The sequence below is a fragment of the Thunnus thynnus genome, chromosome 4 (genome assembly GCF_963924715.1).
Source record: "Thunnus thynnus chromosome 4, fThuThy2.1, whole genome shotgun sequence".
NCBI classification, from domain to species: Eukaryota; Metazoa; Chordata; class Actinopteri; order Scombriformes; family Scombridae; genus Thunnus; species Thunnus thynnus.
This window is the reverse complement of record NC_089520.1, coordinates 18323210-18341089: the sequence shown is the minus strand read 5'-3', so window position 1 is coordinate 18341089 and position 17880 is coordinate 18323210. Positions and strand designations below refer to the sequence as shown.

At 39.5% G+C, this 17880-nt stretch overlaps 1 protein-coding gene across 1 annotated transcript; it reads right to left on the bottom strand.

Annotated features, from left to right (window-relative positions):
• Positions 1 to 1946: 1946 nt before the first annotated feature.
• On the bottom strand, positions 1947 to 17543 carry camk1a (calcium/calmodulin-dependent protein kinase Ia). Its single transcript, XM_067587137.1, has 12 exons — positions 17356 to 17543; positions 15785 to 15903; positions 6810 to 6941; positions 5732 to 5806; positions 4797 to 4935; positions 4565 to 4691; positions 4176 to 4251; positions 3983 to 4095; positions 3812 to 3890; positions 3105 to 3192; positions 2757 to 2931; positions 1947 to 2311 (listed from the first exon to the last, which is right to left on the bottom strand). Exons 2-12 carry the CDS (start codon positions 15868 to 15870, stop codon positions 2208 to 2210), a joined length of 1194 nt encoding a protein of 397 aa, XP_067443238.1. The 5' UTR covers positions 15871 to 15903; positions 17356 to 17543; the 3' UTR covers positions 1947 to 2207.
• Between the last annotated feature and the right edge of the window lie 337 nt (positions 17544 to 17880).

Below are 17880 nucleotides of genomic sequence, written 5' to 3'. Positions count from 1 at the left end.
ATCAACATTGGCTATCTTACAGTTAACATGAAGCCCTTCACACACAGTTTGCATATTTTCCACAATTACAGTCATGTAAATCCAGAGTGATTGCCTTCTTTTACTGTACTATGTACCTGTATGTATCAATGACAGATCGAGGGAACTGGTTTCAATGTAGGCAAATAAATGTATTCAAATTCAATAAAATATTGTATGGATGAGTTGGCTCACTACAGCTAACTAAAATACAGCATTATGTCATGACATACCTTAAATTAATAACCGTAAGGTATGATTAATATCAGGGTTTAAGTGCTTTCAGCCAGTTGTCGCAGGGAGAATTTTGTGTCATCCTTCATCTGAGTCATATATTAAAAGTTGATGACATGTGAATCTACAGTCAAACATTCCCACTTCAGTGTATGGCTTTAGTACTGTAGCTCATTTTCTCAGAGGATTAATGTAGACCATGCACACTGAAGGCTACTCCCACTGCACACAGATGATGTTTCCAGCACTTTTTCTTTTGTTAATTTTTTTTGTTCTGTGGCACTTGTATAAGAGTAGGATATGTGGTTTTTTTTCTCTACTTGTGACTGGGTATTAGAGAGAGAAAAAAGTATTTGATAGATTCTACATAAGCAACATAACCACAAAAAAAATGATTGAAAAAAAAGAAATTTGAGTTGTAAATGACATAGTACAGGAGAAATGTCACTCAGGTAGAGACTAGACCTTCATAGTCAATGCAAATGATACAGTAAGTCCACTGTGCTGTGTTGTACATTGTCAACAACATTACTTCTGGTGTTACTCACTTCACATTATATAGCTCAAAATTACAGTATTACATCATTTTCAATACAACAGAGTAATAATAATCATGTGTCTTTATACTAATTGATCATCATTCATGTAAACATATTTAACCAGGTCATGCAAACAGTAGACCAAAACTTCTTCCACTAGAGGTGCACAGCACAGAGCAGGCGGAGCGCCCAGACTGAGATCCCTGTGAGAGACTGACAACAGGGGGGGATATTTAGATGCTCGTTAGAAACAGAACAGGGAGGATGAGCATGACGTGAATATGATCGTTTTCTTCCCACTGGTAGCATAATTGCACCTTTCAAATTCCTGCTAAACATGACGAGAGCAAGTGCAGGAAGGTCAGATTCCTGTGATTTACAGATTTATGGGGATCTCAGTTTGAGCCTCTAACAGAACAGCCATAAAACAAAAACAAAAAAAAAGTCTCCTTTTGATATTCATACACTTCGATGTTTTCCCCAACAGAAGCATGCAGACACTTCAGGTCAGAACCATTCTTCACAAACCCAGTCTGAGCCAGAATATAGAGTCCAAAACCCCCAGAATCACCCTCCACTTTCAAATATCTCCACTCCAAAAAGGCTTTAAACAAAAGGAGTAAATACTCAGAAAAGACAGAAACACTTAATAATGACATTATGAGAAGAAAGACGAGAGTGGTCAAATAGAACAAATGGGCAGGTGGTGTCGGCAGTGGAGATGAACTCTATTTAACTAAACAGCTACTTGGTCAGTGACTGGACTGAGTCACATTGACGGGTGAAGAGTATAAAGACATGCAGGACTAGCTTTCAGCATTGTTTCCCCTCTAAAAAAGCGTTCCCCATTCTTTCTGCCCCGTCTGGCCAGATTTTTTTGAAGAAAGCTGCCAGAAATGTAGAGCGTGTGGGCCAGATGGATGCAGACAGATGGTAATTGTGATTAGAGGTAGATGTGACGAATAATGTAAGACCAAAAATAATGAAGAGGACTGCCTTTAGACCACTGCCTCGTCTTTGATTTAAATTACAGAGCTTAGATCCTTCCTGAAGCTAAAGTCCAAATGACCTGCTATAGCTGCAGAAAGGACAACTACAAGTTGTTAGGGTGTTTATTTCATAATCATGCAGACAGACCCTTTTTAAAAGAAAACATCATGTCATGAACTCTGTCCACTCGGAGCAGCATTGCATACATGTTCCGCAACAAAGTTAAAACGTGTGTATCTTGAGTCAGGATGTGGTTTTGAACAAAGACTTACAGCATGTTTCTACACACTGTGACAGTGACGGCTCGCTGTGGATGAACTCTGGTGGACACTGCCTGATAACTACTCTGCATTCCTGGCCAGACTGGGCGGGCGGGCTCTGGGTGCTCCAGGGATACAATGTCACTGTGACAACGGGAGGTTGCGCTCAGACACGACTGGCTGGCCTGCAGCAGTAAGTGCAGCTTCTCAGGCTGTCCCGATCTGTGCTGCCCTCTGTGCTTCCACGGCGACCGTCCTCGTAGTGGGACACTGGATGTTACAGCAAAACAGGGAACATATAAAGCTTAAGGGGAAAACCCAGTATTATTCAACTGCTGGACTGGACTGGATTTATCTCTCTTGGGGAGGTCATGTGTGATTCACTTTCTTAGTGTAAAACCATAACCCAATTAACATTCAGAAGGAAACATTTAAATAGTTTGAAAGTGTGTAATGCTGAAGTTATAGCTAAATAATAAAGGGTAAATAATACAGATGCTAAAAATAATAGGCTAGTAATGAAGGTCACATGACTTTTCCGCAGTATGTCACTGCCTATTACAGAACCAGCTCCATTTGCCAGTAGCTAGAATTATGAGGGAGGAGGGGAAGTACCCACCTCCCCCTGGAATATCAACTCCCCAAATGGGGCTTTAATCTTATAATTGTGGCCGTTTTGACTATAAGTCGTAATAACTTTGCACTCAAAACTTACAGCTCTCCTCCTCCCCATTTCCCAAATCATCATCCTCCTCCTCCTCCTCCTCTTCTTCTGGGAGCAGATGTCCGTGGCAGGGACTGGTGGGAGTAATCTGACTGGGTCCCTCGAGACTAGTGCCCAGCTGCAACTTGCGCATGTGGCGCACCACCGCTGTGGCATTAAACGCTTGCTGCATGGAGACAGAGAGGGGAAGGGAAAAAAATAAAAAAATAATACCCCTCTGTGTCTGACAGCTATTGAAGGAGAAAAAACAGCAAAGGCGTACAAAATGTGCTCTTACTCCTGCCAATCTTAATACTGCTTTTTCAGCAAGATGCTCTGTGATTCAACCAAAGCACTGACCTTCCATTTACTTTTGGCAAAGTTCTTCTTGATTTGAGCGCTGACAGATTCATGGATATTCTTGTCCAGAGCTGTGTCTCCACAGATCCTGCAAAGTCAACGGGAATTAGAGAACTTAAAGGCATTTGAGGCACCTGCCTGGGACTTATTTTGATTGTCAATTGAATCTGTCGATTAAAGCTGAAATGAGTAGTTGATTAATCGATTAGTAGGTTGACAGAAAATTAATCTGCAACTATTTCGAGTATGGATTAATCGCAAAAATGCCAAACATTAGCTGGTTCCAGCCTCCCAAATGTGAGGATTTAATTTTTTTTGTCATATATAATAGTAGTATAATAGTAGTATATCATGAAAAAAATCTATCTGAATATGTCACCTTTGACTATTTTTTCAATGAATTGATTACTGTTTAGTCTTTAAAATGTCAGAAAATAGTGAAAAATCCAAGTCCAAGGTGGCGTTGTCAAAACACAAATCGTCACATTTGAGAAGTTGAAACTTGCAAATGTTTGGTATTTTTACCTGATAAATACTTTTAATTTCCTTTTGATTAACTAATCAATGAACAGTTTCAGCACTGCACCCAGCTATATGTAAAGCCATGCATATGTGCATATTTGCATGTATATTTTTGTTTTGTAGATAATTGAGGTTCATGCTAATGAGTAAATATCAAAAGAGAGAAAGGAATTAGATTTTCCTACCATGGATGCTGGAGGGCCTGCTCACACGTATATCTTTTCAAAGGATCCTTTTCCATCAGGTGACAGATGAAGTCTTTGGCTGCAAACAGTTTTTTAGTTTATGTTATAAAAAAAGATACTTTCACTTGTTATTTATTATTGTTGTATCTGCTGTAGATATTTAAGGAATACCTGAATCTGAGATGTCATCCCAGTATGGAGAGTCAAATTCATACTCTGCTTTCAGAATCTGCTCAAACAGCTTTGCATCGTTTTCATCGTAGAATGGAGGATATCCACATAACCTGAAGGAGTGACATTACAACATATTCAGAACAATGAAGAGATCACTCTACATCTCAGGGATGAATCAGCTCAGACTTACAGAATATAAGAAATAACTCCTATGGACCAGCAATCCACTGCTTTGCTGTACGGCTTCTGAGCGAGCACCTCAGGAGCTGTGAAACACACACGGCAGACATTCAGAGGGAAAAAAAGCGGAAAATATATGAGTCAGAACAGCAGTGAGGCTGAATTCAAGTAATCTTGACCTCTCAGTAATACCATGTGATCTGGTAGGTCACGTTAAACAGGTAGAGAGTACTTCTGAAACACTTGCAATTGACTCAGTAGTGGATGAAAGAGCCTCTCACAACGCAGTGAATAAAGAGGGGATATCAGCTGAAACAGCAAGTGCTGAGCTCACATGAAAGAGAGGGAGGGGTGGGAGGGTGAGGAGAGTCTGCCTGACCAAAGAAATTAATGCCTCACCCACATATCCAGGAGTACCGCAGGCTGTGGACATAACACTGCCTGCTCCCTCAATCTTTGACAGTCCGAAGTCACTGATCATAATCTTGGAGTCTTCGTCCATGCTGTAATACAGCAAATTCTCTGGCTGCAAAAACAGGAAGGATGATCAAAGAGGAAGGTTTTGCAACTGACGAACCAACTGCAAGCCAGATTGAGCTGTTACATTTCTGTCTTCCCTGGACCTTAATACCTTCAAATCTCTGTGGACGATCCCCATATCATGGAGATATTTGACTGCATCTAAGATCTGGTGGATGAGCTGGCTGGCATCTCTCTCCGTGTAGAAGCCTTTCTCCACGATCCTGTCGAACAACTCGCCTCCAGATACCCTGATGATTAAAAATGATGGAAAAAGAGCAGGTTTTAGTATGAGTTTGGCAATGATTTTGTATTGAATTATATCTGTCATTTCACTGTTTCCCCCCTTTTTTGTGACCAACATTTTTATCGTTTTTTTTTCCCCCATGTAGTTTGGTAAGGGTACAGGGCACACAATTGGAATTGCCATGCAAAGAATATACAATCCATGTGAATCAGAAACTCAGTCAAGATGTTTCAGCATCTCTGTCCAGGGTCTTTACATTACCAAAAACAACTTGACAAACAGGCAGATTATTACAGTCTCATGCTGTGCTGCCAAATATTGTTCAAAACACAGAAATTTATTTAAAATTCTTGATACCAAAGTGGCCAAATATGTCATCAGGCTGAATTTTAGAGAAAAATTGTGTATAAAATGATACACAAGACAAGATTTGTAGAATATTTGGTGCGGCTATAAAAAACACACTTACATTCTGAATATGATGTATATGAATATACATATGCTACTAGAAGGTGGAATAAGACCACCTTAAGCTACTTGAGAGGATACAGAAGCAGAAAACTATATGTTAACTAAATATTAAGCTAATAAAATGTCATAAAAACATACAAAAGTCACATTTCCATTGAGACATCAGGGCATTTGGCATTTATGCTTAATACATTGTTCCTGATTAATCATCTGTCAATCAACTAATCGATTAATAGATAAATTGTTTCAGCTCTGTATTGAATATTTGTAAATGCATGCCTTCTATATGAATAGACCTTGCATAACATAAAAGAGGAAGGAGAACTCACAGCTGCATAACAAGATATAGATGAGATGTACTTTCAAAGATGTCTTCCAGTGAAACAATGTTGGGGTGCTTGATTCTGAGGAAGATAAGTGGACAGAAATCATAAGAAATAGAACAAAATAGAACATGTTGCATTTGTAAATGAGACACAATTCTCTAATGCTTAGTGTGAAATGGTCACCAGATGGCATTCTTGCCGCATATTTCACATTTAGAGTGGTCTGTTCTCTCTTTTCTATGGAAAGTCCTGCAGTAAACTGGGATCAGCCCTATCTCGTTCTCCTAAAATACTCCATAACAAAATCTCCCACATCAAACATAGCAGAGCTTATGATGGATATCTACCTCTCGCTGTGAATGACAATGACTGACTGGCTGTATATACAGACCAGTGTGTGCAGCTGGTACTATAAGAGAGACTTGACAGAAAACTGTAATAAATGCAATTCACATGCAAAAAAAAAAAAAAGATTGTTATTATAAACCAGCCAAGCAGCCAGTTGAGCATCTCTCTTGGCTCTCGAGTCAAGTTGAGAGCATATGAGCACGCTATCACCATAACACAGTGGCAGCTGAGAGAGGCTAATGTGACTTTTAATGGAATTTTTCTATGTTTTTCTGATAATTTTTTTTTTAACTTTCTTGATGTCTTTTATTTCTTTAATGGTGACTTTAAGTATTTGGCTAAACTCCACTCCTCCCATTCCTCCATATCTTTTTTCCTTCAGTAATATCCCACCCCCCTCTCCATCTCTCCTCCCCATGTCTCTTTCTCTTTCTTCAATACACTGCTGCGGGGAACTCCACACCATCTCCGCCTCTGTGTGCTGTTGCCCTGGCAACAGGGACACTAAAAATAGGTCTATCTTCTTTACTCCTGACATTTCCGGTGCACAATCCTACTGTTTCTACTGACACCATGCATTAAGTCACCCATTCGATTGACCCCTGCATATATATTCTGCATCTGCACATGCATTGTTGTAAGAGGCTGCGCTGACTAATTCCTCCTGCTGGACACAGAGTGACAGCTGATGCGTACTGGGGGAGGAGGGAGGGGGGGACTTTGGCGACCTTACCTGTGTAGTACTGCAATCTCATTTTCAATGTTGTTCTCTTTGCCTTCCAACGCTTTCTTGGGGATGCACTTGATGGCCACCAGCCTCTGGGTCCTCTTCTCCTCTGCTAGAACCACCTCTGAGAAAGCTCCCCTAAAACACAGGCAGTGGACACACACACACACACACACATATGCACACGTCAGAGAGAGCAAGAGAAATAGAGTGCAGGGTGAAATGGACAAGATTGGAAAGCAAAGGAAGGACTTATTTTTCTTAAGATACAGGCAACGATGGATTGAAAATCGTTCAACATTATGGACTGAAGATAATTTGACACAAATCATTTTTTCGGATCTTTTTATCCAATAATTGCTTAATATTGTCTCAATGCAAAGTTGTGTTTTTAGTTAATTCCGACACTAATTAAATTAAATTCAGTTATTAGATATTTTCTTCCAAAAAATGTCTCTCAACACCAGGGCTGTTAAATATGATCTTCTAATACTTTTCATTCAACCATCTGGCTGTGTGTTTATATGGCGTGTGTGTGTGTGTGTGCGTGTGTGTGTGAGTGGTGTTTAGATGAATAATTCAAAATGGTGACATTACCGAGAGGTTTTGGGGCTGAGAAAGGCTCAGGAGGTGAAGCAACAGTCACATACAGACATTTACAGGAGTAGCAGTTGCTTTAAAAAAAACAAAAAAAAAAACTATTTTTAATCCATTCAATAATAGATGCAGTAAATGTAGTGTGGCTGTTTCTGAGGGAGACTAGACTGCATTATGGATTATGGTGTGGCGATGATGAGAGGGAGAATAGTGTGTATTTACATAGTCTCCCCACAGGAGTGTGGGAGGGAGCTCAGGAGGAGGCCTGAACACATGAACATTGTTAGCAACCACAGGGATCCTTTACATGTCGGTGAAACAGCACTGTCATGCAATACACAATGGACAGTCAATGTTCATGTTTTAGCAAATATTTCTTCTTCTTCTCCATTTGTCACACTGTGGAGTGTCTAAGTAGCTCTCAATCTTAATGGAGGACAACTTCACTTAAGTCTGTGACCTTAAATAAAAGGATGCAGACTTCAGAGTGCTGTTGCCAACAGAAACCATGTGATAAGACGGCAAACATCTCTCCCTTTATGTTTATTCTGCTTTTAATGGTTATTAACACTTAATTACAGAGCTGAAGAGTTATTGTGCAACCCGGCCGTCTCTCAGTTCACCTCCTCTCATTTCCATCCTCGTGTCAGAGTAAATGCTCAGTGTGGATCAGTTCACCTCCTCTCATTTCCATCATCATGTCAGAGTAAATGCTCAATGTGGATCTGTGCTAATCCTTGAGATGGCTTTGTACTGTGGCCATGTTGTGCTCAACGAACCAGCGCAGCAGAAACGTTTGCATAGTGAAGCCAGTGCACACGAGGAGAGCAGATTCTCACACACACACACACACATCTCCAGTTTCATTTTCTAAAAAGTCCTTAAAATGATCTCAGAGCAAAATCACATAAAGCTCCAATTCTCATCGACCCATGAAAGCATTTTAATGTGTTTAAGTCTGCAGCATTCACAGCCAGGGTTTCATTGGGGAGAGTCAAACTTCTATTACTGGTCTGTAAAAATCCATTTAGTCTTATTAGCTTTTTACTGTAAAATAGGATGATCAATGGGCCAAGACAAAGAGACAGACAGGTGGGACACTAAAGGTGATGAATGATATGTGAATATATCATTGAAATGTGGAGCAATGTCCAGAGAATGTTTGGCATTTTGCTTGATAACTGACATACACTAAATCCAAATGGTTGCCAATTAATTTTCTGACGATCAACTTATCGATTGACTAATTGTTTCAGCTTTAGCTGATTATCTGAAACAAGAAAAATGATCACATGAGCTAGCTTCAGCCCCCAGCTGTTTCTGAAATAGTGGTGAGAAGTAAAATATGCGATGAGAGCAACACCCCCCTTAAAATCCAGCTAACCCTGATACCCAAACAAATATGATTACTGTTACTGTAATAATGGCCTTTTCAGTTTAACAAGATAAAAAATATCTGTTATTTTATTCTTTGTCACTGCTTGTATTGTCAAATTTGTTAGAAAGATGACAGGGTAAACCAAATGTTCTCCCTGGACTCAAACGATGTCCTTTGGAGCGATTTATGGCCTGCTTGTACTACAGTAAATATCTGATAACAAATTTTGATCTTGTGTTTATTCTGTATGTTATCTGATCTACGCTCAAAGATCCTGTTATTTTAACTTTTATTTATGCAACGCTTGAAAAGAAAAATATGCCAAGAATTGAAATACTGTCAGTAGTGATTGTGTGGCTGCATGTAATCTGGACTGATGGTTGAAAAGGTACTTTTAAATATTACATCTGCATCCTTTCACCCAATATCTGTGAGTGACAGAATGACTAAGAGCAAATGAGAGAGCTAGAGGAGGATGTTAATGGATGTATGCACACACACACATGAATGCACACACACTTTTCTACTGTTGCCTTGAGACACATTGTAATTAACCATCCAGTTGCTCATTTCTCCTTGGAGACGTAGTAGGGGTGGGCTCTCAGCGGGTTTAGGAGAGAGAAGAGCAGTAAATGGAGGAAGAGAGGAAGTTACAGCTGTTATTCTCAACTGATGAGATTTAGTTAAGAGTGTATGTGTACATCTTTGGATTTCACATGAGTAAAAAGGGATATAAAAAATGTTTATGTTATTGTCCAGCCTCATACGTCTTTATATATTTCTTCTCCCATTTGCCAGTAAGTAGATTGGTTTGCTCACTTAAGTTGATTAGCTCTCTGTCTCTCACTATAACAGATTAAAACAGATTATTTATTCCACTGGCAATTTCTGGTTTGATCCTGAAATACTGACACATTATTTTATCAATTTTATGCCATGAAATAATGCTGGCACACACATTACAGTAACTTGCTCTCAAAAAATTAAAATAAATAAGTTTCATGTGAGTCATTTGTCTCAAGACTCATAGCTGACGCATCTGTCAGCTAGGCTGTTTTTGTGCACATGAACAAGGCTGTCACCGCACATTTTAGACATTTTTACAGCTATATATGAGCCAATAGATAGATAGATAGATAGATAGATAGATAGATAGATAGATAGATAGATAGATGGGAATCATGCATCTGTAGCAGAGTGATGGTGGCTGCCATTGCCCAAAGCCATAAGCACAACATGAACACCACAGCATGGGTCTCTCTCTCTCTCTCTCTCTCTCTCTCTCTCTCTCTCTCTCTCTTTCTCTCTCTCTCTCTCTCTCACACACACACACACACACACACACACACACACACACACACACACACACACACACACACACACACACAAGTTGTTGAAGAAACTGTAATCCCAGCTGTCCATCTGGGCAAATATTTATTCACACATTCTCATATCACTATCAGTGTTGCTCTATGCTTTCACTTAATCGGTGCGCTCTTCCTGCTAAGCTAGTTTCAAACTAGCGATATACTATTTGGTTATACCATTAAAACATAAGAAATGTCTTACCAAGTAAAGGAAGAAACATTTGTAGCTCCATCTGATCAAAAGCAATAAACTGTGTAAAAAGAAAGTCAATGTAGCATCACAAGTTGTAGAATAATTTCCAAAAATTAGAGTTTTAAGAGGATGAATGACATATTAATATTAACTGCCAATCCTTGTTGCATAATGTCTTGTACTTTGAGTATGTTGTATTATTTTTGTGAAATGTAATTTAAAATGTACAGTTTAGATCATTAGCATTGTATCAGGTTTTGGATTCCTCACTCTAAAAGGGTCAAGTAAATGTTAGATTTGTCAGTCAGTTCTACCTGGCAAGTACTCTGTGTAAATATTTGGTAACAACTAATCTCTAGGTAAGAACAAGATTTGAATGGTGCAACCCATTTTAATTTAGTGGTGCGTAAATCTCCACCACTTAGAAAAGAATTAGGTTATAACTACAGTAGGCTAAATCTGAACTTGTTAGGAGCTGGTGCATCCTAATAAAAGCCTGTCGCATCTCACTTAAAATGATGGATGTTTGCTGCAGTGGTAAGTATTATTCATGATGTTATTTTTGTTTGTTCATTTCATTTTGTTTTAAAGACCGCACTATCAATCAGGGAGAGAAGGCCCCTTGGACTTGTAGCGGATAGCTACAAGCATCCATTAGGCTATCGATCTCACCTGATGTAAGCGGTCCCTTCCAGCCAAACATGCCTCCAAGTCCCAAAAAAAGCTTTCTCTTTTTAGCCTAATCCATTTTGTGTGTGTGTGTGTGAATGTGTGTGTGGGAGTGGGTGTGTTTGAGAGAGGGAGAAAGAAAGAGAAGAGTGCATGTGTGTGTGGACATACAGTACTGTATAATCCCATTCTGACACATCTCCAGATCCATTTTTACACTGCTGTCATTATGAAAAATAATATTTTATGTTCATGTCAACAAACCGAGGGACTGGACCATTCACTAACAATTGTACAACTGTACGTTTTCCATCTACTCTAGTAAAGTCATGTGTAGGTCAAACCTCTTAACTCCTCTGCTCTCCTTTATAAACAATTCAACCAGTACAAGTGCTTTCCAACAATGCTCCAACACGTTATCAATGTGGACTGTATAAATGGCTCTTAAAACTGGCCTGCCACATATGTTACGTCTTTGATTCTTTTTCAAGGCCCCATGAAATGTAAAGCTCAATTTCTAGTTATCCTGTTTTTGAGTGAAACAATTTACCATCCATGCAAAATATCTATCTTTTCCAATCAAATCTCTCCCAAATTGCTCTTGTGTGAAAGAATGAAAGCTAGTACTGCTACTCCCACTGAGAATCAAAACCAAATTCCTCAGATTTTTGTAGCTCTTAGTCACCTTCATCTCATTAATTGTTGGCAGACAACCTCACAAACTGTATGTTTCATGCTTTTATTGTACAGCTGCTCTGTTTAATGTAACTATTTTGTTTGTTCAATTGCTCCATAATAGAAAGATCTGCCATGGAGAATCAAGCATCAGCAGTACATTTGAGAAACACTCTGCTGTGGATGGTTGAAACATTTTTTACTTCTGTGTTGTGGTCTGAAATGTTTTTGTGAACTGGCCCCAAGCTCTTCATTTATGTCAGTCAACCTGCTGGCTCGCTTTGATATCATTCTCCACAAGACTTGTAAACTGTGCTAATGTCCAATAATGCATCAATATCACCACCAGTAAATAACTCATATCACCATGTCCGAAAATCCTAACTAACCCTTCAAATCATCATATTTCACACAAGAACACACCAAACCATGACAAAAGAAATTTAAGAAATCTATGAAAGAAAGAATTGTTACAGAAGCCAACACCTATAGCCATTACACAGGCTACAGGCTATAACCAATAACAACAGCAGTGATGGGCAAACTACTCTAATCATTCCTCCCATCTGCAGAAACAAAACATACAAAACTCTCTGGATAGTGTAGCCCTCCAGATTGAAGTTAAGAAAACCTGACAAAAAACATGGCTCCATATTGGCTATAGTCCAGCTCAGATCTTTCCACTAGACTTCTGACTGTGAATACAAGAAAAAAAGGAATCATATTAAGATGAAGGTATATCATTCAGTACATGCTAGCTGCATCGCTCTAGGGATAACAATGTTAGTCTGTCTGTCAGTTGATCTGCTGTTCCAGCTGTTCAGTCCAGACTATAATATCTAAAATATCTAAACAACTGTATTGATTATCGTGAAATTTCATACAGACATTTATAGAGGGTGGAAGAGTTTCGACAGCTATTGGATGAATAGGCATGACATTTGGTACATCGATGTCCCCCTCAGGATGATTTGTAATCACTTTGGTGATTCCCTGACTTTTCATCTAGAGACACCATTGGGTCAAAATTTTAAATTTTCCAATACTTTGGCTGTTCAGTGCCAATTAGCAAATGTTAACTAGGATGATGAACATGGGAGTCTTGTTTCCTGGTGAGCACTATTCCCCAAGTGTTGTAATGCTCCTCAAGAGTGGCTTCCGGGAAATTTGTCTTCTCCCTGGAGGTCACAGTGGCAGACAGCGGCCTTACACAGGATGTGGCTGAGAAAACAAGACCCCTAGAGTACTGTGTATTAAATACACATTTGTCTTCTTGCAGAGAGTTAGATGAGAAGATAGATACCACTCTCAATATACGGTAAACTCATGTTTGCACAGATTAAACAAATGAGGTATAACATGTTAAATAGTGAGCTTAAGAGGTGGTGGTGGGCAGACTTTGTTACCTCTGAACAGCCAGGCTTCCTGTTTCCCCTGTTTCCAGTCTTTGTGCTAAGCTATTGGTATCAAGTTATCGATCTTCTCATCTAACTCTTGGCAAGAAGGCAAATTCCTTTAACAGTTTTCAAAATTATTCATTACTTCAAAAGAAACATAACTAGTCACTTTCTGCCTTTCATTTCACCCGTGTTAAATTGATGTTGTTAGAATGTCAATGTTGATTAATGTGCATTGTCCCTATAGTTGTATAGTTGTATAGTAAGTCATTTGCACTCACAACTCTTAAAAGGCCATTAAGACTCAGGATTATTAAGAGAGTTATATCAGTGCTACATACTGTTTTCCTGTCTCATCAATTTCATGTGAGTTAATAATATTGTTAAAAGATGTTAATGAGGATAACAAGGAGTCAATAGAGATATGACAAGGGTGACAGATATCATAACTGTAGAGTGGGGGGGATTTTTTTTCATCTGTTAAACCTACGTTGAGGACAGCTTGTCCTGAAGTGGACTCCAAACACAGGTACACTGTGAGGATTAGCCGGAATTGAATATAATATTTCAACATAAATCAATTAACTTCACACACTGAATTCCTGGATAAAGCTCCTCTGTAATCTTCTCTCCGAGCATAAGGAGCTTTCCGTCAACACATTAATTCTGCCCTCTGTCAGGTCCAGCTACAGTGACAGGAGGAAAAGAATATTACTACAGCTTTTTTCCCCATTCTTTCTGAAATATGGGAACATACTATCCTAGAAATTCACTCTCTCAATCCGTCTTATATAACCCTTAATAATCATACTTGAAATTACAATCACTGTTTTAAGTTCCGGTGAAGTTTTGTTGAATCATAACAGCAGTTGGTAGCAGTAGTCATGAATTCTCAATAATACAGCTTTGCTTGACAAAACGCATTGCATACAGCACTCACAGCTCTGACACACAGACTGATGGAGTCTTATTTGATGTCCTCCTACAGCACTCGACATAACCAGACAGCCTTATCATCTGCCCACTGCTATTTCACTTTTTTGGATGTGAACCAGAGTTGCGCAGTCATTAATATCTGATTCTGTGCAGCCTCTCCAGGGAAGCAGGTGTGATTCCAAAAAGAAAGAAAACAACCACACTCCATATGGCAGAGTCGTGTCATCACAGGTGGATGTGGGCTAGGTCACTTGTACTTAGTTTGGGGGGGTGGAGATGTGCCCCACCAACCATCTGGGTTCAATCCTGTTCCCCTGTAGAGTACGGTCACAGGTCTGTGTGAGTCCATCCCTCACCATAACAGCCTGCAAGTCAACATTTACCCTGCTAGTTGAAGATTAATTTTCTTCAGAATTAGAGCCAAATGTATATGTAAATAATCTATTTGGATTCCAGACTATGTGCCTGTAACAAAATGTAATCGTGGTCAATCTCAGGGTTACCAGAAATACAGGTTGCCACTAAATGAACTGAGCTTGGGCTTCAAAAGTTTTATAGGAAGGCTGCAGTCAGCAGTTGCAGTAACCGGTTTATTTCATCTTTAGCCAAAGTTATGAGTTCACACACTGTCTCTCATATTCTCTCACTGTCCCCACAACAAGAACCACCATGTCAGAGCCACAATAAAGTCCCCCAGTGTGAATCTACCATTGAGTGTCCAAATCAAATCTTAGTTCAGTTACACTCGTTCACGAATACTGATGTAATGTCCAAGGCTGACAGAATAACTTCACTGACCAGTTATGTTCAGTAACAAACACATTCATACTGTATGTAACCATGCACACATTCCTGCACACGCATACTTGCATGTGAAAATAAAACACATGCATGTTAAACACATGGCAGCTCTAGATGTCATTTTAAACTCATTGTCAACAACAGTCATGGCTGTAATAAACTTGGAAGAATCCAAGCTGCTTCCAAAATTAAATGCTTTTATTTTGTTAACTTTGCATTGACAGTGACCAATCAATCCATAAAACATATCTGTGATCCCTCTCATATGTTTTTGTACCACTACAGTGGGCAAAAAATACATTTTTGAATGCTTTAAGGTGGATGGTAAACAGTTGAGTCAGCATCCAACAGTGGCCGTGAAAAAGACAAGTCAAAGTCAAAAATAGACATTGTAATGACGAGCACGTCCAAAACATCAGTCAAGTTTTTTGGAAAGTGCAGACTCAGGGCCCTGGGGCAAAAATGAGCCGTGGGCACCTATTGACCCCCCTATTGTCTCCCATTTTCTGTGCACTGTGTATGCACTCTGTTACCTGCAAGTGCCCATCAGGTACGGTGCACAGAGCAGACTACACATGGCAGCTTAATTATGTTTGGCCTCAAGCTCCAAAAACTGCAACAGACAGAGCTTCAAGACTGAACCGAATGAAAGGGTCAGGTCAGTTAACCCAAATGATACCCAAATGTGGTATTCAATTATGCAGATAGTTTCCGTTTCACTTTCCGAGGGATTCAAGATTGCTGCAGCCCTTCAATACAATGGACACAAAAGGAACCAGTGCAATGGAGGTAAATATCGCCAAAGCATTAAAAAATTATATAGATTTTTGCCTTTCCAGACACAATGTCCCCAGTTATTCACTGTAACTAACTGAATCTGGGGCTTTCAGGACCCTCAGAGGATCTTGGGCAACCAGTGCAGTTGCCACTCACCCTGACAACAGCACTAAACTATCAGCATAACTTACGTTCCCAGCACTTCTTTGAAGTCATAATGTTCTTTGATGTCTGATGTCTTCTTTTTCCATCCATTTCCATCCTCTCCAAGAGGCATCCTACAACGCTGATCGGATTCGCCACACTACAGCTACGGGGCAAAAAGAACAAAATTAAAAACAGTGACTAGACTCAAGAGTATGCACAATTAACCGCCACCACATGAGGGTATATAATAGAAACACTGATAAATCATTTGATCAAGATGATTGTGCTAAATTGTACCACAGATGGAAATACTGATTCGACCAGTGACTGAAATTTGAAAGTGCTCAAGCTATAAAAGTTCCCTCAGTGGTTTTGTATCATGTTACACTTCTACAAACAGTATTTTGATGCTGTCTCTCAAAGACATTACAAACATTATTCCAGCTCACAGAGGGAAAATAAAACAGGTCTTGCAATCATGTTATATCATAATCAGTGGGCACTTCTTCTGCACTAATTAATGCACTTAATTGTGTTTAGACTGCAAGGATTATTCTGCCTCTGCGTCAGTTTAATAGATCCATTACAGTTTAGCTGACTGATGTGATTGCTGCATAAAGCCTTAAGCCATTGTACCATTGATTGTTCTGATTAAAAGTTCTTGTAATTGCGGCACGTGCTTGCATTTTTTAAGACCTTAAAGTGTGATTGCACTGAATGACAACAAGACAAGTCAGCACCACAACTCAAGCTGCTATTTTGTTCTCTTATGCGTGGCCAAAGTAGAACGAAAAATACTGGAGTTATTTTATCAATCTTTGCACTTGTTCTATTCCATCAGAGAGGCTAAATTAGAAAGAAAACGTTTGTAATGCTGAGCAAAATGTTATGAAAAAGAACACAATCATTAATACAGAATAGATCAAGATAATAATAAACTTGCTCACTGATAAGAAGATATGACTACTGAAAAAAGAAAACCACAACTTGTAACAACCAGACTAGCTGACTAAAGGCCAGGCAGCAATGAATAGCAACAAATAACAGCTTGAAAGTAGGGCAAACAGTGCAGCAGAGACAGTCGCAAGAAAGGGACCATATAGTGTCGCAAATACAAACGCATGGTCAGTAGAGAGGATGCTATTTGACATCTGAAGATTTAAACAATCAGATCGCTCTGAAGAAAGGTTAAAAATCTACAAATACAACAAGAGCTCTAGTCAAATGGAAACTGTATTCCACTGAGAAACATTTGATAACCTGCTCTGCATTAAAGCTGCAGGGCGTGAATGACAAGCAGGAGGTTGAGTGGAAATAAAAATGTATTAACAGTGCAATATATCTGCAATACTGAAATAATTTTCGCGGTGGTGATCATGCATATATAGGCTACAGAGAGAAAAGGCGGAGTGGGTGTACTGCAGCGCTCAAGGGTATGAAGGGTATGGCAGTCAAAAGAAGGCAGCATCTTTAGGTGAAATCAGGAGGCTGCAGACATGCGACATGGAAGCGCAGCAGAAACACTTTAAGTTTTATTGGCGAAAGAAAAATCTACACGGGTTGTTGATACATTTTTTGTAAGCATTTAACTGGAAAAAAAAATACACACACATACCTAAATGGCGATCTGTGGCTATGATGTGTTCTCCTTCCCTCTGGGAGCGATGTGGTTGCTGTGCTTGTGCGCAGCGTTGGGTCCGCTCAGACTTCTCCTGACGTCAAGAAAACCAGACGTCTGTGGACGTAGTGCAGCATAAAATCACTCACTGTTCTCTTAACAACGTGATCTGCAATTCACCTTATGATAGCCGAGACACCGTCTGTTATATGTGAAGCAGCTTTTTAGGACATCTGCTTGTTATTTTCTGAGAGAGCTCCTTGCAATAGGGCTTTTTTGGCAGAATATATATATATATATGCAGGGTAGGCTATGTATGCATTTTTAGGTGGTTTTCATGCAGGCAGAACGTGTCACTGTGAATAATTTATCATACAGTACTGACAAGACACGTACAAGCAGCCCATATAGAGTGTATAAATACTGGATATGCATACCCCAGAGTGAACGAGGACTAGTGTGTTTAAACCAATGTGCCTAATGTACACTTGCAGGTCATAAAAGCTCTGTTTTCCAAACGCC

Coding starts and splice junctions, on each gene's coding strand:
- camk1a (XM_067587137.1), bottom strand. CDS start 15,870: ATGCCTCTTGGAGAGGATGGAAATGGATGGAAAAAGAAGACATCAGAC. Junction 5,807..6,809: donor GAGATTGCAGTACTACACAG/GTAAGGTCGCCA, acceptor TATCTTCCTCAG/AATCAAGCACCCCAACATTG. Junction 2,932..3,104: donor TTGCCAAAAGTAAATGGAAG/GTCAGTGCTTTG, acceptor GTCTCCATGCAG/CAAGCGTTTAATGCCACAGC.